Source organism: Micromys minutus, assembly GCF_963924665.1.
Source record: "Micromys minutus genome assembly, chromosome: 18".
Lineage (NCBI taxonomy): Eukaryota > Metazoa > Chordata > Mammalia > Rodentia > Muridae > Micromys > Micromys minutus.
In genome coordinates, this window is record NC_137953.1 from 27,413,856 (window position 1) to 27,437,612 (window position 23,757).

The 23,757-nt window shown below is 42.9% G+C and overlaps 1 protein-coding gene across 2 annotated transcripts in view; it reads left to right on the forward strand.

The window, feature by feature from the left end:
* The window catches only part of CPVL (carboxypeptidase vitellogenic like), a gene marked incomplete at both ends in the record, with an annotated part of 98,236 nt that overhangs the window by 68,837 nt on the left and 5,642 nt on the right, over nt 1-23,757 (forward strand). For both annotated transcript variants that reach the window (XM_080931855.1, XM_080931856.1), the window contains one exon: nt 6,947-7,129. In XM_080931855.1, the coding sequence (XP_080787981.1) occupies nt 6,947-7,129 (183 nt within the window). The remainder of the gene's footprint in view (nt 1-6,946; nt 7,130-23,757) is intronic.

The window sequence follows — 23,757 nt, forward strand, 5'->3', positions numbered from 1 at the left end:
AAATCCATCAGGGATCATGAAGGTTTACTTCAAAAGTGCTTCATGGGTTCTTCCAAATCATTGTAAGGTAATCAGCACACTGGATAAGGAGGGGGACGAAACTCTCTGAATTTCTGCATACCAGGCTTCCTGCTGGGAGCTCTGAGTGAATAATCTCATCAATTCTCACATCTATTGAAAAGCACACAGCATCTCTGTGAGGTTAGCATCCACACATTCACATCTTGGTGCGCCTGGCCTCAGCATTCAGGCATGAATGGCACTGGTCCAGTGGTGTAGATTTTAGGAGTGGGATTATTGATTGAAAGATATTAATGGGCTACAAAGTTCTCAGAATTCATGAAGGACTGAGAAAAGAAAGGAACCAAAGAGGGTAGAGAGTTTGTCCAGGGTTCCCCCATTTCCTTTTGCCCATCAGCCAAGTTGTAAGTGAAGAGCTTTGGGCCGCTCATCCTAATTCATATACCAGTACTTCCTGCAGAAAATGAGACAATGAGTGACAGTCTCTGAGGGGCTGTGTCCAGTGTGTACAGTAGAAATTCCAGTGGACTTGACTAGACAAAAACAGCAGATGACCCCACATAACATGGCACAGAAATTTTGAGGAGTGAACTTTCTACCCCGGAAGCATCTGTAGATTTCATGGGAGGAGGGAGTGGGGCAGGCACAGCATGGATCTCAAGCAGATCATGGCATTGCACAGAAACCCCAGGAGGATCACAGACATGGACTTTGAAACTACTTATGCGAAAACATTGGAAAATGCTTTAGGATGTAGACACAGGCAAAGACTTTCAAAAACAGACTTCACTAGCACGGGAAGTAATAGAAAGGGCCAGTGGACATATAAAATTGAAAAACCTCTGCACATCCCAGGGAAGCATTGCAATAAAGGCACAGAATGGGAGACAGTCATTGTCAGCCATATTATATCGCACAGGGGATCCATATCTATGCTACACAAAGAACTCCAAATTAAACATTAAAAATTAATCCAGTCATTGTCCAGTGAAAAGAACGTAACAGATAATGTCCAACAGTAGTCACATGTCCAAAAAATCTATACACAATGTTCAGTATCTGTAGTCCTCAGAACAGCATAGATCAAAACTATCTATAGAAAGGTAGACATTTGCAATCCCAGCACTGGGACTGTAGAGAGAAAAAAATTTCTGGGAATTTCTGGCCACCTAACCTCTCTACTTGGCCACTGAGAGGCCTTGTCTTAATAAAAACAAAAACAAAAATAACAAACAAAATAGACAGTCTCTGAAGTATAATTTTCAGGGTTGTTCTCTTCCCTCACATGTATGTGTGTACCTACACACACAGATATTAGTCTCTCTCTGTCTCTCTCTCTCTGTCTCTCTCTCTCTCTCTCTCTCTCTCTCTCTCTCTCTCTCTCACACACACACACACACACACACACACACATACCACAATCACAAACAAAATTCTAAGTGGAGATTCCATCTTCCCCCAATGAGAATGATCACTGTAAAAATAAGATTGAGAACAAATGCTGGAGAGCAAGGATGAAGTAGTCTTGGTAATGAAACTTTCTATGCTGTTTTCGGGGGGGAATGTAAGTGGGCACATCCATTATTGAAGTCATTATGGAGGTGACCCAAAAAACTAAAAAAAGAAGTACCATGTGGCACAGCTGTACCACACCTGGTATAGAACCAGAGGAATCCAAAGTGCGAATTCCCCAGAGGCACGTGTACATCCATGTGTATTGAAGCACTGTCCACAACAGTGCAGTTAGTGACTCTGCCTAGATATCCATCAACACCTGCAGAGAAAGCAAGATACATACTCAGTGTAGTTTTATTGAGCCACAAAGGAGAACACCATTTTGCATTTGCAGGAAGGTGGAATGAAAGACCATAGTATAAGAAATTATGCTCAGAAAATAAATATCAGATGTTTTCTTTCATATGTACAGTATAGGTGTGTGTGTGTGTGTGTGTGTGTGTGTGTGTGTGTAAATAGGGAGAAGTAGGAAGGAAAGGGATGGATAAGAGAGTGATGTGGGGGTAAAAATGAACAGAATACACAATATACTTGTACAGAAATGTCACAATGAAACCTGGGATTTTTATAATGAATACATAGGAAAAACAGAATTATAATAAAAACCAAGGAAAGCTACCCTCAGTCGAGGAAGACAAATTGCCCCAAGTTGATGATGGAGCAAGAGCTGGGTTTCACATTCATCCACCCATCTCCAGGGGCTTTTGGTGACACTGATCACTTAGTCATGGGGATCAGTGCTTTTTTGTGCAGAGGGACTCTGCTTTCTGAATGTGCTGTAGACAAGAATCTGGGGGTTTGGTATCCAGTACCTCATAAACTCATGGCTTCCCTAACAACACAGGGGCTATATTGCCGATAGCCCCTGCCTCAGGAATGTGGATTAAAATAAGGCCATGTTTAGAGGAATGCACAGAATACAGGTTAAAACACTTTTGCTGTGCCGTGTTTGCGCTTCTTCAATGTATATATTCATGCGTGCATCTGCGTACACATGGGTGACTGTGTCACAGGACACATGGATGTAATAAGAGGGGGTAAAATGAAGTAATTTCTCTCCTTCCATGTGTAGGTTCCTGGGGGTGAAAGTCAGTCAAGTCAACCTTGGGGGCAAGCCGCTTTACTAGCTGAGTCACCCACTGTCCCACCCTCCACCATTTATCAAAGATGGAGAGACAGTTACCACCATTATCACTTGACCCCTTGATCGTGAGCACTTCAGTTTTGGACTGAGGTTTTCTGATTGAGCTACGAACCAAAATGAAGTTGTTTTACCTAGTAGCTATGAAAAACTAGGGATGGTAGTATTGGAGGGTTGCCCGTTCTTTTCCCTTTGTCAAACTGGAGCGCCTGGCTTGCTCCAAATGTCCCTGCCTGATATGAAGGTTTTCATTAGGACAGTACTATAACCATGTGGCCTAAAAGACTCAGACACCGATCATGACCAAACAAGTCGAACATCCTTTGGCTCTTTGAACTGCCATGACATTTCCTCATTTTCTCTCTCGGGTTGAACACATGCACATGTTTTAAAAAATAAAAACACATAACAATTATACATTATAAACAAGTAGACTGCAGTTTTTGATTGATATTTTTCATTCAATAAGCATTTTTTTGTGTGTGTGAGCACATAACAACAAGTTCTACTGAGCTAACCAGCCAGCCCTCCACAGAGCAAAGGAGATGCTGCAAGAATGGCATCGCCCTTTGTCTGCCTCCCAGCTGACAGGCAGGAGTGTGGGATCTGGGGTGTTCAGGGTGTTTTCTAGTTCATCTCTGAAAAACAGCTCCACCTGTCTTTCCTTGCTCCTTGCTTAATTTGATGTACTACGGACAAGGGCATGCAGCTAAAACCTCACGTCTCTCTCTCTTCTCCTTGTCTCTAGAATTTCTTGCTTTAATTACTCATACACCCAGTGGGAAAGATTGTGGGACCCCCTGCTATCACCCCTGAAAGGCACAGGACAGAGAGAGTTAGATCACTACTGACCAGTGTGGAAACAGCCGGGGCATGTGTACATCTTTCACTCTCTACCGGCGTATGGTGCCTGGTACAGCCCTCTTCCGAGTCTCTCTGGATGTGAATAGATGTGCTCATGACTTCCTGACTACGTGGATCTGGTCTGCTCCACTCACTGTTGCTAAATCCTGGGCTCTCTGACCTACTCATTTAGGCCAGAGGTTGCCTGATCAAAACCAAGAAGACATGCACCCCAACTCCAGGGAGTGACAGGTGTGAATGTGCATTAAAAACCTGGAATCTGAGTCTGGTGTCTGTGAGCACTGGCAACTACAACCGACTGCATCTGCAGGAGATGGCGCATGCAGCTCAGAGGCTTCGGCTATTCCTGACATTTTCTTCCATTTGGATCTACCCTCCCCCCCATATATTGGAGAGTACCATTCAATGTTTAGGGAAGGTGTTTCCTCATTGTGATGGTTTCTATATGCTCGGCCTAGTGAATGGCACTTTTAGAAGGTGTGGCCCTGTTGAAATAGGTGTGTCACTTTGGGTGTGGGCAATAAGACCTACACCCTAGCTGTCTGAGAGATCCAGTCTTCTCCTAGCAGCCTTCAGATGAAGATGTAGAACTCTCAGCTCCTCCTGCACCATGTCTGCCTGGATGCTGCCATGTTCCTACCTTGATGATAATGGACTAAATCTCTGGAACCTGAAAGCCAGCCCCAATTAAATGTTCTCCTTGTAAGAGTTGCCTTGGTCATGGTGTCTGCTCACATCAGTAAAACCCTAACTAAGACACCCAGTAAGTTCATTAATCTACACCCCAGTTGTGTCTGGAAACTGCCTCATAGACACATGCAGAATCATGCTGTAGCAAAAGTATTTAGACTTCTCTTACTCTGGCCAAGCTGGCAACCAAGAGGGTCACAACCATTATTTGATTTCTCTTTTACTGCATTTGATTTGTGTGCCTTTTAGGAATTAAAAAATGTTTGCCCTGCTTTGAAAAGGAGATATTCACTGCCTGCTCTCCAAAGTGAACCGTCTACATCACTCCACACACTCAGGATTATGCATCTTGGATCCTTGCTGCCTTGTTCCAGAATTTTGGTGTTCTAGTTTGTGAAGAGTTTGGAATGATAAGGAAAGCAACTCAGGGGTGGCTGAGTCTCAGTTTAGATCAGCAAACACATCCTGCAATACTGAGCAGATGAGCCTGTAAGCTGTGACTTTTGTTATTGCCCCTTAAGAATGAAAAAAGGAAACAAGTGATCAACAAGAACCAAAGTCTTACATTGGACTGTAAGACACAGTGATGGGGGCTGGAGAGATGGCTCAGCGGTTAAGAGCACTGACTGCTCTTCCAGAGGTCCTGAGTTCAATTCCCAGCAACCACATGGTGGCTCACAACCATCTGTAATGGGATCTGATGATCTCTTCTGGTGTGTCTGAAGACAGCACAAGTGTACTCATATATGTAAAATAAAATAATAATTAAAAAGATACAGTGATGATATTTAAAGAAAAATTGCTCTCAGTGCCTGAGCAAAGATGCTGGTTCCCACCCAGCATGGCCATGAACAGCCCAGATGAATGGACAACCTGGCAAATCGCTAATTTATTTATTTTTTTTCTTTTCACTGAACTCTGGAAGGAGACTTACTTTGTGCATGATTATCTTTGTTAATCATCCACAATCAGGCCTTCTGAGAACGGTGAGGAATTTGAGCTTCGTTCGCTGGTACCCATCACGTGTAATTGTTTCCATATTTTCGGAGGCTTTGCACACAGGCCACAAGTAGTTGGAGCCTTTGAGGCGGTGTTTTGTATAAACAATGGCAAATATTTTATTGCTCAGTTGAGTCGAATCTTTAAAAGAAATGGCCTTAAATCTATGGAGGACTTTTCCCTTTGGGTCCCCATGTAGGAGAGGGGATAGACAACATGAAAGGCTGAGTGCTCCTGCGGTGGAGGCCCAGGACTCTTTCATCTTAGCCGGAATCCTATCCCACCTCTGTCTGAGGCTTGGGGGTGTGTCAAAGTCCTGGGCTTTTTAATTGCATTAAAGCCTTTTAAGGAAGCCTGTGTCACGCAGAGCTGGAAACATGTGAAAGCCGAACATGTGTTTGTTCATGGTCTCCTTTCAAGCCAAAGCAGAGCCTGAGAGTAGAACAGGGTCTGCATAGAATCCAGGAAAACCTCTCCATTGGGTGAAACGGCGGCGCTTCATAGTTATGAGGATGTTAGTACCATGAAAAATATGTCAGAAGCATAGAATGTTAAGGAGGAAGTGGCTCAGGTCTTCACCGTGTGAATTAAGGAACCACGTTATTTTCCAAACGTTTCATTTCACACGTGTGTGTTTGTATAGAGAGAGCGAGAGGTGACTGTAATATGGCTTATGTCTGACCTTCAGCATTCACATTTCAAATCTCTAATAAGCATATTCCACCTCACTTACATGACTTCACAACATCCCAGAGAACGTCCTAAGCCATTTAGCTACTCACCGTATTTACTTACTACTTACAGGCTGTTGGCCTTTGCTAAGTTCTTGGCTATAAGGAGAGTCCACAAGCATAGCTGTGTGAATTTTAGTTTTCTTTCTTTTGGTGGAGTGCAAAATGGGGTTACCAGGAACAGAAAGTATCCATATTTCTAAGTCCTTTCTATGTACATTCTGAGTTGTGTGGGAGAAAGCAAGCTGTCTCAACGTTCTCTATGGTATTCATTTATGTGGGAGGGAAAGATTTGTTCTGGAAACGAAGGGCTTCCTTTGAATGGATGGAAATCATCTTAAAGCAAAGGGACCTTAAAAGTGGCGTGGAGCCGGTGGACTTGAGAGTTTGCATCTATCTTTCTGTTTCAAGAAGCTGTAGTTGCTTCAAACCTAACACGGGAGGAATTCAAAGTGTAGCATCTCTTGGTTCCATTAAAATGTAACCTTCTAGAGAGTCAAGTGAGTTGTTTATGCACACACACACACACACACACACACACAGAGAGAGAGAGAGAGAGAGAGAGAGAGAGAGAGAGAGAGAGAGCATTTAAGTTTTGCTTAAACCTTTTAAGAAGGTTGCATTATGAAGGCAGAGATAGCATACACAGTGAAATCCAATTTGAGAACTCAACCAGAGGTCTACATGCAGAACAAATTGGAGACTGGAGTGATCGATGTTGTACAAAGTCCAGGAAAACCTCTTTGCTTATCTTTGATACACAGATGTCTATTAACTATGATAAGTTAACTTTGGAAGGATGTACAGGCTGAGACAGGACTGGAGTTTCAGGTTGTTGGTGTGTGTGGTGATCTGGTAGCAAGTGGGCTTCAGATCTGTAGGGTACCCTCTAGGGACCTACGTCTGATTCAACCTCCATCTCTGAATCTGCCCCTTGGTTTTCCTTCTGAATCCCATCTTTGCTGAGGGTTGGGTTTCATTTCAGGTTCTCATCTACAATGGCCAGCTGGACATCATTGTGGCAGCTGCCCTGACAGAACGCTCCTTGTTGACCATGGACTGGAAGGGATCAGAAGAATACAAAAGGGCACAGAGAAAGGTCTGGAAGATCTTCAAATCTGATAATGAAGTAGCAGGTTATGTGCGGCGTGTGGATAATTTCCATCAGGTATGCAAACAGTTGGGGCACACAGGTCATGGGAGTGGGTTGATAAATGTAAACACAAAGCACAAAGGCCACTGAGCTATGGCTGTCTGTAAGCAAAGTAAAAAACAGACAAGCTGTAAGTATGTGTGTTCTATAGCCCTGTCTTCAAAAGAGAAGATATGGCACCATTATCAAAGTTAAGATCACTGATGTCATCACAGACAGAAGTCTAGGCATCACCGAAGACGTAATGAGATGCTGGAAAAGTTCAAAGGGGAGAAACATTAATGAGAAAAACCTATCCTGTTTCAGAATCAAAGAGAACTTGACCGGTTATTTGAAGAAAATCCAGTGCAACCTCCTCCCACCATATGTGAACATATTTTTATAAGCCATATGGAGGAAGAACTAGGATAAGATCTCTTGCTAGCTGACCCTGCAGACTGACTTCCACTCAGGGCTTAAGTATTATTCCTAGAATTGTCTTTTTTCGAGTTTTGAAAACAGTTTTTTGTGGATTTTGTAACATGCCTTGGTCAGCATCTCCCACCCCAGTGTCCAGTAAGAGCTGTCAGTGGTAGGGAATTGTACAGGTAAGGCCATCTGGGCATGAAGGTTTCCTTAAGTCTTCAAATCATTTATCTAGTTTAGCACAGGATTAATGACCTTTTCCTGTTTCTTAGAAAATGTTATTATAGGCTTGAGGTTTTGTCACAAACTACACAATTTCACCTAAAATTTAGAATTCATGAACTCCTGCAACTTTCATGTAATTCCTCTTAAAGATCTGAAGTGATATTGGTAATTTATTTCTCTTTTAACTGAGGCAAAATGAAGTTATTACTGATTTCAAGTAACATTGCCTTTGTCAATTTTTCCATTGTAGCTTTGTGTCTTGTTTTATTATTTATGCTTTTATCATGTCTTGTTTTTATTGTGGGTCATTTGCTATCGTTTAAAATTCTTTAAGACAGAGGCTTAGAAGATGAAGCTTTAGCTTGTAGTTTATATGTGTGCTCAGTGTATGTTATACATATGTTAAGCTTGGTATTAAGTCTATACAAAGATTCATTATAGTTTCATTGATTTAAAGTATTTACAATTTCGATTGTGTTTTATCTCCTTCGGCCAGTGGGCTGTTTTTTGTTTGTTTGTTTTGGTTTGCTTTTAAGTTTTATTTATTTTATTTATATGAGTAGACTGTTGCTGTCTTCAGACACACCAGAAGAGGGCATACAGATGGTTGTGAACCACCATGTGGTTGGTGGGAATTGAACTCAGGAGTTCTGGAAGAGAAGTCAGTGCTCTTAACCACTGAGCCATCTCTCCAACTCCACCAGTGGTCTGTTTTAACGTGGATTGTTTAATTTTCAAACATTTTGACTCTTTCTTTCTTGCATTTTACTATAAGGAGAAGGGGGATTACTCTATCATAGCCTTGTGGTTAAAAAACCCACATATCCTTTATGGTGTCAACCATTTAAAATTGACTTTCTGCACCTCAAGGTGGTTGTTTTGGCAAACATTTTCTGTATACTTTTAAAGCAATCACATTCTTCAGTTGTTTGTTGGCTGTGATGCTTTTTATGTCAATCAGGGTCTGTTAAAAACATTTTTTACACTTACTATTATGAGAATTCAAAAATCACTTTCACAAAGCCTTCCCCCATAATTCCTGTGCCCTCTACTCCCTCTCAAGTTCATGACCTCTTCTTCAAATTATTGTCATAGGCGCACATATACACACATGCAAATAGATAAATTTAACTTGCTGAGTCCATTCAGTGTTGCTCATAAGTATTTGTATTTAAGGCTGATTATGTGAGACTGATGTGGACGGCTCATCTCCGGAAGAGGTTGACTCAGTCTTTCTTGTTAGCCACTAATTGGCTATAGCTCTTAACTGGGATTAGGGCCTTGTGAGATTTCCTCCATCTATGCTAGGATGTCAACTGGTGCTGTCATTGTGTGAGTCTTCTTTAGATGGCCATATTGTTAATTTTATGGATGTAACTCTTTGTCTTATCTAGAAGACACTATCTGGAAGCGGATATCCTGGTCATCTGGCTCTTACATTCTTTCCATAACCTCTGTTACAATGTTCAGTAAACTCTAGGTATAGGGGTTGTGCTGTCACTGGGCATCCCTCAATCTGTTATTCTCCACATTTGATCAATTATCGATTAGGGGGAATGTCTCTATCTGCTACAAAAGAAGCTTCTTTGATGAGGGGTCAGAGATACACTTCTCTGTGGATAGAAGGTAAGCTATTTAGAACATGCTTGGTAATTATATTAGTTTAGAGAACTGGCAGAGAATGTTCTTCTCTGAGTTCTATGACCTTGCCAGCTATGGTGCTTGGTTGGCTAGGTTTATAAAAACAGGCATAAATTTTCTCCTGTTGAGCCGGCTTTCAGTTCAATTAGATGGCTGCTGCTTGGCCAAAGAAAATCTACTCTCACACCCGCAGGTGTATCTTACCCCAATGGTCATTGTGGTTCACAAACTTTATAGCTGGGTACAACAATTCTTCCCCCCTCCCCTCCCTCCCCTCCTTCCCCTCTCTCCCCTCCCTTTCCTCCCTCCCTGCCCTCCCTCCCCTCCCTCTCCTCTCTCCCCTCCCCCATCCTTTCTCCTCTCTCTGTCTCTGTTTCTTTCTCCTCTGTCCCTCTCTACTCTCTTCTGTCTCTGTCTGTCTCTGTTGCTCCCTCCTTCTTTCCCTCTCTCTCTGTCTCCCTCCCTCCCTCTCTCCCTCCCTCTCTCTACCTCTCCTTCCCTACAGTTTAGAAGAGAGATCTCTTCAAATCTGCTGCTACATGCGAAGCTTGTTCTTCGTTTTTGCCGTTTGCTGCCTGCAGCCTTAGCCTCCTTGTTGCACAGCCCTGGCACTAAGTCTTCCTTTCCTATCAACTATGCTGTTTGTAGCAATGCTTCTCATCCCAAGGTGCTGTGATTAATGGTGGTGTAACTATGCCAACTTTCTTTTGAAAACATGGGATACTTTTTTTAAAATCAGTGTTTCCTTTCTTGTCATTTTATAGCACCGTATTTAAGATATAGTTTTTAATTCAGTATAGTGGGGTCTATTTTTGTGTGTGTGTGGGGGGGTCCTGACATTACTTTAGAGTTGCACATTAGCATTTAATGTAATTGCTGACTTTTTGAAAAAAAATCTACTGTCTTGTTCTAGTTTCTATTTGTTCCTTGGTTCTATATTTCTGTTACCTTTAGTTTTAAAACTCCATGGAGTTTTATGTCATTTTGTTATTTCTATCAATACATTTATGAGTTATCATTCTTTTGAAATTATTTTGTAAAAGTACTAGCCCAGTATAAATTTTAGGCTTACTTAATGCTAATATAAGTTAGAATTGTACTATTTTTCAGATAAATGTGAAAACCTCAGAATAATTTCAGCTTTGCTCATTTCCCAAGTTTTGTTTGTTTGTTTGTTTTGCTATTAAAAACAAAGCACTTCTATGTCTCCTTTAAACAGGCATTGCTTACAGCATTTGATCCAACTGGTACTCACTGAAAATTCACTACACATTTAACCTGTCAGCAAATCTCATTCTCATGTGTATTTCTTGTCCCTTCAAAAGATTCTTTAGTCTTTATTTTTAAAAAGTACATTGACAACATGCTCTCCATTTTTGCCGGTACGTGCCTTTCTGCCTCCTTCCATTGGGAAGGTCATGTCTCAAGCAATGGGATCTGATTGTTTCCTGTGAGCTCTGGAAGGCTGTGGCTTCTGTCTTCTCCTGTACCCTTGTGATAGCATGTCAGGTATCAGCTCTTTTAATCTTGCTTTGAAGCTGATTCATGTTTCATTTTGTTCTTGTGTGTGCTGTTTTGCAGCAATTCTACTGCTCTTACCTATAAGACATGGAGATGAGCATCCCTGCTGCTGCTGCTGCCCCCATTGAGTAGGTCTTGTCTTGTTTTATTCTGACTTGATACAAGCATCGGTAAGAGGCAATGGCAACTGAGAAAAGGCCCTCATCAGCCATAGCTGTAGGCAAGTGTGTAAGGCCCAGGTATTTGTTTATTTATATGTGTTTGGTTAAGGACTCATGTGAGAGTGTCCAGCCCACTATGGGTGGTGCCACCTCTAGACATGTGGTCCTAGGGTGAATAAGAAAGCAAAGCAGGAAGCCATGGGATGCAAGCAGCACTTCTTGTGGTTCCTGCCTCCAGGTTCCTGTCTAGGTTCCTGTGCTGACTTCTCTCAGTGATCCACTGTTAGCAGGACTTGTAAGCTAAGCTGAAGTAAACCCTCCCTCTCCATGCTGCTTCTGAACATGCTCCTTATCTTGGCAGCAGAAACTAGGACACTGAGTTTACATCCTGCCTTGGTTTCTTTAGCTTTTGGAAACTAAAATTCTGAGCTGGTGTATTTTTTGGTCATATTTATATAATTCTCAGCTTCTGCTCCTTCATGGGCTAGTCTTGTTCTGTTCTCTCTTCCCCACCTTCCCCTAAGGTTGTGTTTAGGGTTTTGGTGTTCACCCAATTAAGGCGCTGGGTTTTATCCTTATACTGGAAAGAAAGAAAAATAATTACCATAAGATTGCCCAAAACCACCCCTCCCACACACATGCAAAACAAAACAAAACAAAACAAAAACCAACAAACAGCAAAAAACAAACCAGAAATTATGCCACATTCTTCTTTATGCTTCAAGTTTTTTTTCTACTGGCCTTTCTTCTGGCTTGCTATACATTTTTCTTAAACTTCTATTTTAAAGATGTTGGTTAACCCAGTTGTTCACGTTTTTACAATTTCACATAGCCTGCTTGCTATGAATTGCATTTTGTGTACACATGTGTACAAGCACACATACCCAATTCCTATAACCCTACTTCATGTAAATGCCTTGTGGAGATAGCACCTAAGGTCAAAGGAATGCATAAAGGTAGGGCCTTTATTTAATGTCACTCCTGCCCTTAGAAGGGGAGATACCAGAGAAATATGATTCATGGCATGGGGAGATGGCCACTGTCTGCAAGGTGGGAGAGTAGTTTCTCCAGGGGTGAAATGAGTCAGTGCCTTGATCGTGAACTTCCCAGATGTCCCTTCTGTCTTCCTGCCAGGAACCCTTGACACAATTCACAGAGAGTGTTGTTCTCTCTACTTTTATTGTCCTTATGTGGGTTGCTTACAATAATACATATAGCAAAATGAGGATCATAAAGGGTGAAATTCATGATCTAAGAAAGTACTTCTTATTCAAAGACAGCCCATAAGGTTATTAGAAGCTAGATATTAACATTTGGGTTATGGAGGCAGATTGTACTCTGAGCTATAAAGGGCAGATGGATGGTACCATCCAGACCCACCATGTTAATCCTAAAGATGTAAATCTCAGAGGCCCACAGAGATAGCCTCAGGCATGTCCTCCTTCAGTCTTGCTAACTGCTACATTCTCGGAGACTGCACACATGTCCTTTTTACATCTTGCACAAATCTTCCAACTTAGAAAGCCAGATTGATTTTCAGGATGGTGTGTGTCACAGAGGTCGGAAGAGGAATTGGCCACTCACCACCCAGAACACCATGGCTGCTATCACAGTAAGCCATCTGACTCTTTCTGTAAATGCAAGACACACTGAAAGGCAAAAAGGTACTGAGCTGGTTTGCAAAAGAAGCAGGAGGTCCACATATGCTAGCTATGGAAAGGAGTTGCCTCTCAGCAGGGAACCTGCATCCTGCATATATGATATAAGCATGCTGAGAGGACCACCTCCCAACTCCTGCTCAGTGCCTTGGGGCTGCATGGTGGTTGTTGGGGATGAAGGACTGGAGGTAAGAAAGGAGGTCAAGCTGCCAGCTCATGGATGGTCCACTGGTCTTTGCTCAGAGGTGGAGTCTTTCCTGTGCCAGGCAAGTATTCTAACTTTGGGCTATGTCCTCAGCTCCATTTTTTTACTTTTATTTTGAGACAAGCTCTCACTACACTGCTGAGGCTGGTCTTAAGTGATCCTCCTGTCTCAGTTTCCTGAGTCTGTACTAGGTTCCAAGAATTTTTATCCCAAGGTTATTTTGACTCATTGACAAAATTCTTATTAGGTTTCTAGGCACATTAATGAACTGTTTGACTAATATGTTTCTATTTTAAACTTCACTAAGCTAAATGTTTTTGAAGGAAACAGTTTAATCATATCCATTTTTGAATGTTTACTGAAAATATTTATTGACACTATTGCCCGTGTGAACATTGAACTAAAAGCTTAAATTGCCTGTCTATTTTCATTCTTCAGTAGAAATTACTGAGTGAGAATGCTGCTAACTTAAGTTTTGCATAATTAATAAATCTAATTTACTTGATTTCAGCTAGTAATAAGTATTGTATTATATATTTTCTGTATCAGGATCAATCTATATTTATTTAGGACTCATGGGATGAGTTATTTCAACTAGGTAGCATCTTACAACTTGAATATATATCTCACTGTCTAGGTGAGGACACCACATACCAGAAGCTAAGTATAAGTAGTCTCTATGTTCATTGCTTTTCAACTGCTGGATAAAACACCACAAGTAAGGTGTCTTATAGAGTTAATTTGGGCTTATGGTTCCTGTATGGTAAAAGTTCATCCTGGGAGGGAGGCACAGCAGCAAGCAGCTGGTGTGGTGGGGGAGCAAGTAGCAGAGAACTCATACCTTCAAATGTGAGTAGGAAGCAGAGAGAGTGGGAGGGGTAAAAGGAGGTGAAGGAGAGGGAGAGGGAGGAGAGGGAGTGGAAGCGGGAGAGCGGGAGGAGGGGAAGAGGGAGAAGGATGAAGAGAGAAGTGGGAAGGGCACACGGCTTTTAATTTCAAAGCCTATTATTTCCAGTAATCACTTTCTCCAGCAAGACTGCACCACCCAAACCTTCTCAAATAGTGCCACCAACTGAGCAGCAAGTGCTCTAATACATGAGGGGCACTCCCATTCAAACCACCACTACCTCCTTCTCACTTCTTAGTCCCATTTCTTGTCATTGCTGAAACAGGATTCCAAGAGCCCTGGCTTCTGACCCCAAGCTTTATTACCCCATGCCTGATAATGGAAAGTTGAATCATAGTGGCACCCTGGGGAGACACTGGAGACTGGAGACTTGACTGTCTTAACTAAAGCATTGGCTGAATCCCAGCTGGACAGTTATTATGTAGGGATGTAATGGGAGATGCTAAGGGTTGTTGACAATGCTCCTGTATTGGCTCGATCTTGAGCCATGGCCTGCCAGGTGCATCTTTATTGTTGGGTTTATGGAATCCCTGGTGCTACTCTGTAATATATGTTGACATATTTACTCAATTATCAAGGAGGAACTGGAAGCTTCACCTGAAAAACTTGTTCAAGGCTTTAAAAACCCATCACAGTATATGATATTAGGTAGTACATCTAGATCTTTCCACTACACCACAGAAAGTACTTAGTGTCATGAGGACAGTGAAGCAGAGTAGGATGGAATACTCTGGTGAGCAGACCCAAGGCTGAATGCTTGCCCATGGGGTGCCCATATAGTGGTGATGCCCATAGTACTTAACAGTACATCCAGACCATGTACAAGACTTTGTTCCCTAAAGGCAAGAGTACCTCTTAGGAGGAGGAGGAAGGAGGGAGAGGGCTGAATGTGCAGACAGACAGTAAAACCCCCTCAGATCTTCAACTGCTCTGTTTTGAAACTAACTTAAATTTTAGATTTATTTTTGTGGCTATACATCAATCAATCAATCAGTCAATCAGTCAAGCAAGCAAGCAACCAACCAATCAATCAACCAATCAATCAATCAATCAATAAAGTGAGGGTGGTCACCAAAGGCCTCTAAATGAAAAGGTAAGTCATCTGAGGATCCGGAAGATTCTAAGGAAAGTCACCCAGAAAACACCGAAACCCATACCTGTATTTCCCTGTTGACAATGATTGATTTTTTTTGTTTTGGCTTTACAATTCTAAATATTGTGGGAGACTGTTATGGACAGCTGACCCCAGAAAGGTCTTCAGCAAGTCCTTGGAGTATTGACAGTGTAAAAGGAGGCAAAGAGCAATCCACGCAGCCTTGATATTCAACTTGGTGAGAGAAGATGAGTTCTTTAAAAACACAGACTAAAGACAAATATTCAGAACAAATATACCTATATCCATATCACCAGATATAGGTTAGTACTCAGAATGTGCCTTGGCTTTGTTATAGCACTTGTTCTAAAAATATCTTCATTCCTACCCATCCCCAACTCTGTTGCCTTCTGTGGAGAGGTGTGTCCTGCCTGACTCCCGGGTTCTATGTCTCTAGACCTGGTGTCTTAGTTAGGGTTTTACTGCTGTGAACAGACACCATGACCAAGGCAAATCTTATAAGGACAACATTTAATTGGGGCTGGCTTACAGGTTCAGAGGTTCAGTCCATTATCATCAAGTCAGGAACATGGCAGCATCCAGGCATGCATGGTCCAGGAGGAGCTGAGAGTTCTACATCTTCGTCTGAAGACTGATAGCAAAATAATGAGTTCCAGACAGCTAAAACGAGAATCTTAAAGACCACACCCACATCGACACACCTACTCCAACAAGGCCACAACTTCTAATAGTAGCACTCCATGGGTTGAGCACATACAAACCATCACACACGGGAACTTTTTGTTTGTTTGTCAATGAAATCTGTGGCAGGAAATAAGAATTCAAGGAAGCTCCAATCGGAGTCTCCAAAAGCAGATGTTAAGGACTTCAAGGATCACATACTAGGGACCAATGGTAGTAGGAGGGGGAAAGTAATGTTGGAAAGATGGAAGATCAAATAAGATGCAGGCAAGGTGGGCCAAAAGGGAGCTCTGGGAGAAGACTTTCATCAGGATGTTTCTCATAGGTCAAAACATCCCAGCCCTTCAGCCATGAGATGTGGGCAGGTCATGGTGACCATCATCTTGAGAAAGGCTCAGAGGTGGAACACTGCCAGATGAAGACTTCCCCTAGCTGCATCCCTTGACAAGAGTCTGACCATACTTAGCCTGGCTGCCCCTAGATAATGCCCATGGCTGTTCTTTGCCCGAAGGCTAAGACAGTTGGAGCTGGTGGGTTGGGTAAGACCACACAGGAAACTGTCTTTCTTGTTTTGTATAATCTACAAACTGTCCAATCTCTCGGTACACATTTTGTCTTCTCTCTACCATATAGTAGGCCAGGGCATTCAAAAGAGCAAGGTACAATGCTATGTATGTATTAAAGTCATGATAATGAACCCTCCTCTTCTGAATGCTATTAAAAAATTAACTCAAGAGCAAGGAAATATGGGTTGGACCTTCGATTTCAATTCATAGATTACAAGTTAGGAGCTCTAGTATTTTGGGGGAAAAGAATTGGCTAAGATTTGTCAGTAAATGTTTTTCTAATCTCTCTCTCTCTCTCTCTCTCTCTCTCTCTCTCTCTCTCTCTCTGTGTGTGTGTGTGTGTGTGTGTGTGTGTGTGTAATAACAAATACTTCCAGAACTTGGTGTCATAGGTCATAGTTTATTGTTTGTTATTTCTCAAAAGCATGTGGAGAGATTGGACTTGGTTGATTCAGACAGGGTAGGTTAAGGTCACACACACACACACACACACACACACACACACACATCTGTAACCATCTGCATCTTGGTTAAAGCTGGAATAGCCAGCATGGGTCCCTATCCAGAGCTCTTTCTCTCCAAGGCCTCCTAGGTAGTATGCTAGCCTGGAACTCTTCACAACACGGCGGCAGGCCTGTCCAATTGAGAATAATGAGTTTACTGTCTTTTTAAGGTCTGTAATCCAAAGTCACAAAACACCCCTTTTCTACTGTGTTGTGTCTTTGTCAAGAAAATCCCATACAAAGGCCAGATTCTTCTTGGGGCAAAGAATAGCAAATAACTTGAATATAGAAACTATGTTGTCTTTGGTTCCTATTGACTCTTCTTTGGCCTCCATCTTGCAGGAGCTTCAGGCAGCTTGTGTGTGGACAAATTTCCTCTGACCCACAAGGACATTGCTAAATCGTAGCCAATTTACCAGTTAGCTTTCCAGCTAGAAACCAAAGAGCACAGCTCTGCTGCTGAACCCCCAGCAAGTGCTCAGAGGCATCACAGCATTAGACGGCTCTACTCCTCAGAAGAGTCCACATTACAGCCCCGATCCACAGAAACCTTCTGCCAAAAACTTAAGCTAAATTTTCGCCTTCTGTTCTTGCCATTCATTTCTGGTTTACAAGTGGGCCTTGTTCTCCAGTCACTGGGAGACTGTTGATTTGGATTCGTAGAAAGACGCTCTTATTTATTCAGAGCGTCAGCCTCCTTTCTCAAAAGCTAGTGGGTTTGTTGTGTGCTGCAGTCATGGGGGGTTGGTGTGTAGTGATTGTAGAGAGTACTGCATCTGTGTTCCTCTGACAGAGAAGGACTTGTATCGGGCAGTGTCTGCTTTAAATGCCATTCATAGTGTTGGTTCTCAACCAAAGCACTGGCCACTGGCCACCGGACACTGAGAATTCCTTTCTATTTGTTGTTGCTCAACTTCTGTAAGAGGCTGGTAGATTTCTATGCCAAAGGGGAGAGAGTCTATTGTTTCAGTCTGTGTATTCTTTGAATGAGTAAACATAATGGTTCCCCCCCCCCCCAGTTATTCCATAAAGCTTCTTAGCCTAGGACAAGGGTCTTTTATGACCTGGATTTAAGAGGTCACTGAACTTAAAAGGATAAAAAAAAAACTGTATCTTTATTTTTTTTTACTAACCCTTTGCTGAAACAGTATTTTCTTCCATTATGAATTATGAAATTTGACATTTTCTTTTACTTTTGAATGTAGGCAACAAATACCAGTGGTTCTGGAAGTATCTTTGAGTATCTCACCAGGAAGGAGAGCTATTTTCATATCAGATTCACTGTCCCAGATATTGCTTCTGACATCCTGAAATGACATTTATACTCACTATCAGTTTAAAGTCACAGCCTTACTAGAGCCCATGGTTTCAGATTGCATTAATAGAAAATGTATACACACATACACACTGTATTGCAAGTTGGTGTCTTACCTTATTATTTCATTATAATAGCTTCATTTATGATCTAAAATATGTTTGGTTGATCTGCCCACTGCTTCCTGCTCTGAGGACAAGGCCAGGCTGCCAGGGGAGGGAGCAGGTGACACTGCCAAGCCTTAACCCACCATGAACTAGTGAGGTGAGATAAAGCTTTCTTCCCTTAAGTTTCTCCTTATCAAGTGTTCGGTCGCAGAAGTGATTAAAAAAAAAAAAAAAAAAAACGAAAGTATTTTAACTGATTCACAAGTGATCTAGAGTGTTCAGAAGTGTGTGCATAAATGACATTTGCAATTACCACACAGTTTCATATCAAGGAGTTGAGCATCCATAATTTTTTTTCTGTCTCTAGAAAGTCCTGAAATCAATCCCCTGTGGATTGTAAAGTCTGGCCCACCACCATTATAACATCATGGTCATATCAGATAGACAGAGGGCCTGCAGCACCCACACAGAAAAGATTAGGGATCCATGTGTTCGACTGCTTTGAGTTATTCAGAGTAATGTATAGACTCTCCCAAATCAAAATGTCAGCCTAGCTTTGGGGACCTGATGCTGAGAAGCTGGGAAGTAAATTATAACTCTGGTGAGCCCATCTACTTCTGCTGTTAGCTAGCAGATTCTGGTAACACTGTCGAGGAGGGGTTGAGAGGACAGATGCAGTGTGCTCATGTTTCTCATGACAACCATCTGAGGGAAACTTTGGAGACGGGTAGTACTTACAGTCTCTGTTTCTGGGATTTCAGGCCATGGGCATTTGGCCGGGCCACTATGGGCCTGTGACTAGGCAGAACATGGCAAGAGAGGGCAGGTGTTGAAGAACAGAGCTGTTCAGATCATGGGCACTGGAGTGCATGGGGCAGTGGCTGAGACATATGTCCTTCAGTGGCATGCTCCCAGTGACCAGCTTCCTCCAACTTGACCCATCATCCCAACAGTGCCCTCAGATTTCCAACGCCTCAGTAGACTGTTGTCTGTTTCTTCGTTTACATTCAGATCTGGATGCTACACTACTTCTCCAGTGATCTGATCCATCAGCCAGGGCCAAAGCCATCAATATTTGAGTCTTTTAAGGGCCACTTCCTATCTAAACCCTGCTATGTCTGGGTAGGTCCCTGCTCTATTCCCTAGCAGGGTAATATCAGGCAAGCTATTTAGCCTGCCCAAGTGGCTCCTCACCCATGACACATTAGATTTCTTAAACTGGTTGGCAAGTTCAAGAAATAGTGTTCATTTCTGGTCTGTTTCCCCTTACACAAGCATTTTTTATTGTTGAGTATACGCACACATAGTTAGCCTTAAAGAGAAAATGAAAAAATCACAGGAAGATTTGGCATGATGATTATTGAGATATATACACTGATTACTTTGCACTGTGCTGGACACCCAGTGAACATGTGGTATTCGCCTCTCTTTGTGTGGATGTCTCCTGCATCAGTCTGTTTTCAAATGGGCAGGAAGCTCCCCTCTGTGTTCGCCGGGGTCAGTCGCTGATATTATGTGTTAAAAGTTCAAGGGATTAAATGACTTCAGTAATGCTTATCAGATTGACCTGGAGCTGTGTCTAGTTATTGCTTCGCTGTGGTGGGAAACCCATCTCTATTTGAATTAGAAGCAGAGAGAGATGAGGCAGAGTTTACCATTCATTTTTTTCTATTAAGCGCTCTTTATAAAAATGTCTAAATGCAGCAAGAAGACATTTCTTTCTTGTTCCTCTTAGTTGTCTGTTTGTAGATAGGGGCTCGCCGTACAGCCCACACTGCCCTCAAACTTGCATTCCTCTGGCTCTGCCAGGGCTGGGAAAACAGATGTGTATTACCATGCCTGCATTCAGGATTGAATTATTTCCAAACCCTCAGTCTCTCCCGGTTCAACGGGGCTCTGAAACACACCTGTTGACAATAAGGGACGAGCACCCAGCCTTTAATTCTCTTTTCATTTGTACCAAATTTCTAACATATGGGGAGGAAGAAAAAAAAGAAGGGAAATGGAGCAACAGCGGGCAAGCTTCAAAACAAGAACGCAGGCTTCCTGGGCCTGTGCTGTCCAGGGTGGGGAGTTCAGGATTTATTTTTGTTCCTAGTATTTATTTTTTTACACAGCAGCCCGAGTCCCAAGGTTTAGGTTCTGGCAGCTCTGCCTTCCTGGAGCTGCTGTGTGAGGGGACTTCCAGGGTTTGGTCTTTGTTTCATCTCTGTTGTTTTGCTGTGCCCTTCCCACCTACGGGGCTGAGCCAGAGCCTAACCTCATCATCGCCTCTGGTGGGAGAAGAGAAGGAGCGTTAAGTCTTCCACAGATTCCTGGCTGTGAGCTTGACAGCCATCAATAGGCATTTCCTTGTCTAGTTTAGAATTAAATATTGGATGCATGCTTGGGAGTAATAGTGCTTGTGGGAAGGCGAGGCAAAGCGGAGGTGAACCCCATCATCTTTGCCGGCCAGGTTAAGAAACCCAGTGTTCCTATAACCCTGGCCTTCCCGCCCCCATCCCTCCCTACAACTCCTGGAAGGAAATGTCTTGGGTGTTGAGTTTATCATTCTCTCCCCTTGCTTATTTGTATTAACAGTTCTTTATATACGTAATATTTTTCTACGAGTATGTATTTTTTTTTTCCTTTTCATGCTTAAGTCCACGTAAAGGGACCAGTCAGTGTGTGTTTTGTGGTGATGTAACTTGTGTCAACCTACACTGGTGGGATTCACCGGTGTTGATGTGTTCAGTTTTACTGTTCTTTTTCAGTGATGATTGCGTTGTTTACACATCTCCTGCTGTGGACCCTTAGGCCAAGACTTTGTGCCTAACAATGGCCTCACCGTGAGCATGCTTGGGTCCCAATGTTGTGTGCCAGTGTTGACGTGACTAGATGGCATGTGTCTTCCACATAGACTGTGTCCTTATTGTCTAAGAGGTCGGGTTACTGAACACAGGGTCTTTGTCCTTATCTTTTACTTGCCTGGGCTTTTTAGGTGAGGGAGGCTTTGCATCTCTTCTGTACCTTAATGCCTGTGTTAGTTTGAGCTTCCTCCTGTCTTCTGCTGTTTACTTTTCTGACCCCATCAACCGCACTGACTGTGGTATGCCCCTGTCTCCGGGTGTTATAGTGGCAATAATGTTTCTTTCTATGTATTCCCCCACCAAAGCTGGATTCAAGAAAGAAAAAAAAAAAAAAAAAAGCAAAAATGGCTTCCTTCAGTGCCCTTCCAACTCAGCTCCACCAACCAATGGCTCTGCACCAAGAAGCAACTAGTTAGCAACAAGAAGCAACTAGTCAGCAGCAAGAAACAACTAGTCAAAGCATCAGGTTCCGCTGTCCTTTACAGCTGCAAAACCAGCATTAAACAGCTGGAGGGGGGACCCGATTCTTTCCTTCAGAATCCTCCCCATGTCTATCACCTGTCCATCTAGACAAGGAGACCGGATTCAGCTGGTTTGCTCTGCTGAGATCCTACTTTACCATAAGCCTTACCAGAAAACGAAGGAGGGCCGTCTTTGGCAGTCCCCCACCCCCGAAACTTCTCTCACATCTGCTTTGTAGTCTCCTGCTCATTGGCCTGGTTCGATTCATTCCCTAAGCTCGTCATAGAAACCACAGAGAAGTACTTTAAAAGCATGGCGCTGCATTCATACAAAGCAATAAAAATAGTACGGCGTTTGGGGCAGCACTGAGAAACCATACGGGCTTTCCCACACTGAGAATTCCCAGATGGAGCTCTCCTTGCCTTGTGGCAGTGTTCTAAAGGAGAGCGTGCTAAATTTGTATTTTTAAACGGCCATTGTTTGATTCTTCCTTTTCCCAGGGGCTCCTTCGCCTATCTCAACTCATCCGTTGACCCCTGTCTCAGTACTTTTCCAAACTGCAAGTCTGGTCGTGCCTTTTCCTTGCTGCAAGCCTCTGACTGACTCCCTTGGCTGGAGTCTAAACTCCACTTGGCTTAAGGAAGACTTGCTCAGACCTCAATCCTGCTCTCCCTGCCTCCCAATTAGAACCCCCGAGAGGCAAAGCAGGACACCATGTCACTCCCCATAAGCGCTGTGCCTAGCAAGTCCCATGGGGTTCCCATGCTTGCCCTTAGAAAGTGCTTGCTGCTTTAGCTACTGTGATATCCCCCCTTTGCCTAGCAAAACTCAGTTTCCATGCTTCTTCCAGGAAGCCCTCCCGGATTCTGCTCCTCAGCATAGCTCCTTCTCTATGGTTCTGATTAAGTACATCCCCTGTTGCACGCACTACACTGGGCAGCATGGGAGCCGACTTCTGATGGACACGAAGGCATTCGGGGCTGAAATAATGTGTCCTGGTTTTTTTGTGCGCCACTCACCATAGTCCCTGGCACTGAGTTTGGCATTCAAGCCAAACTGCTTCAGTTTCATCTTTATACCAGTCTTCTCTCTCCTCCCCTCCCCCTCTCTCATCCCTCCCAGTGAGAGAGATGTCTTCTCCACACTTAGATAGGGCAGGGTGTCTTCTAGGTGACAGACTAGACATGCAAGGATAAGGAATAGCTTAGAATAATCCGGGCCGCGTTGTTTATTTCAGCCACAGACTATTTCCCTTCTGTGTCCCCAATTCTGGAACGCTGAGTTATGAAAGAACTTGCAGGCTTCTTTATCCTGCCGCTGAGGACAGCATCCTTGCTTTCAAAGACTGGATTCTGGATTTTTGTTTGGTTTCCTTAGCTTTAAAAGCGCGAGCGCGCGCACACACACACACACACACACACACACACACACACACACACACACACACACACGCAGAGCTTGCTTCCTGAAAACAAAGGAAACAGTAAACAATAGCCACTCCCAATTTGACTCTTAAGTATTTGCCAGCAGCCTCCTTAGCTCAATGGTTCTATTTCATTAGCAAGGTCCCCGCTTAGCAGAACAAGAATGCTTCTAAATTAAGCTGTCTGAATTGCGCTTAGTTAATACTCTGGGAACTAATTTAGTGTATGATTTAAAATATACACTGGCTGGCAGATCTCCTTACTGACGTATCACAGCTAGCAACAATGCATAATTTTCCCTTATCTGGTGAGTGGTTTTTAATAATCTATTGAAACTCGAAAGAGAACCATTTCATTAAATGGGAAGTGAGTAAACACTCTGAAGTCCAACACGTAAAGAATCATCTACCCATGGAGAATGGGTTTTAAAAATTAATGGCCTTTTCAGGGACCAGCCAAGAATTGGGTTTGCTTTTTAAACAGTATAACTTTTTGTTGTTTGGATTCAAAGCGTAACTAACAGTCACAAAAATCACTCCTGGAAATGCTAAACAGAGTCGGGAAATTAAAAAATGATGGAGAGTTGAGCGGGGTGACTTCCCCAGTGTTCACTGGACCAAGGAACTGCGTCTCCTCACAGTTTTGGGCGCCGTGTTCAAATGTTTGATTTCAGAAAATATCATCGGGAACATTCTAACCTTTAGCAAGTTCTCTACCCCAAATCCCTGGGACCCAGGAACAGTTGTGGATTCTGGGATCCATGTAGGAGTGGGTTTGAAATTCAAATGCCCTGTCCGGTCTGATGTTACCCTAAACATCCCAGCGTTGGAGCATGCGCAGCACTCTGCTGTAGATGCAAGCAGCCAGGACAGGGTGGGTAGTCTTGACACTCCTCATTG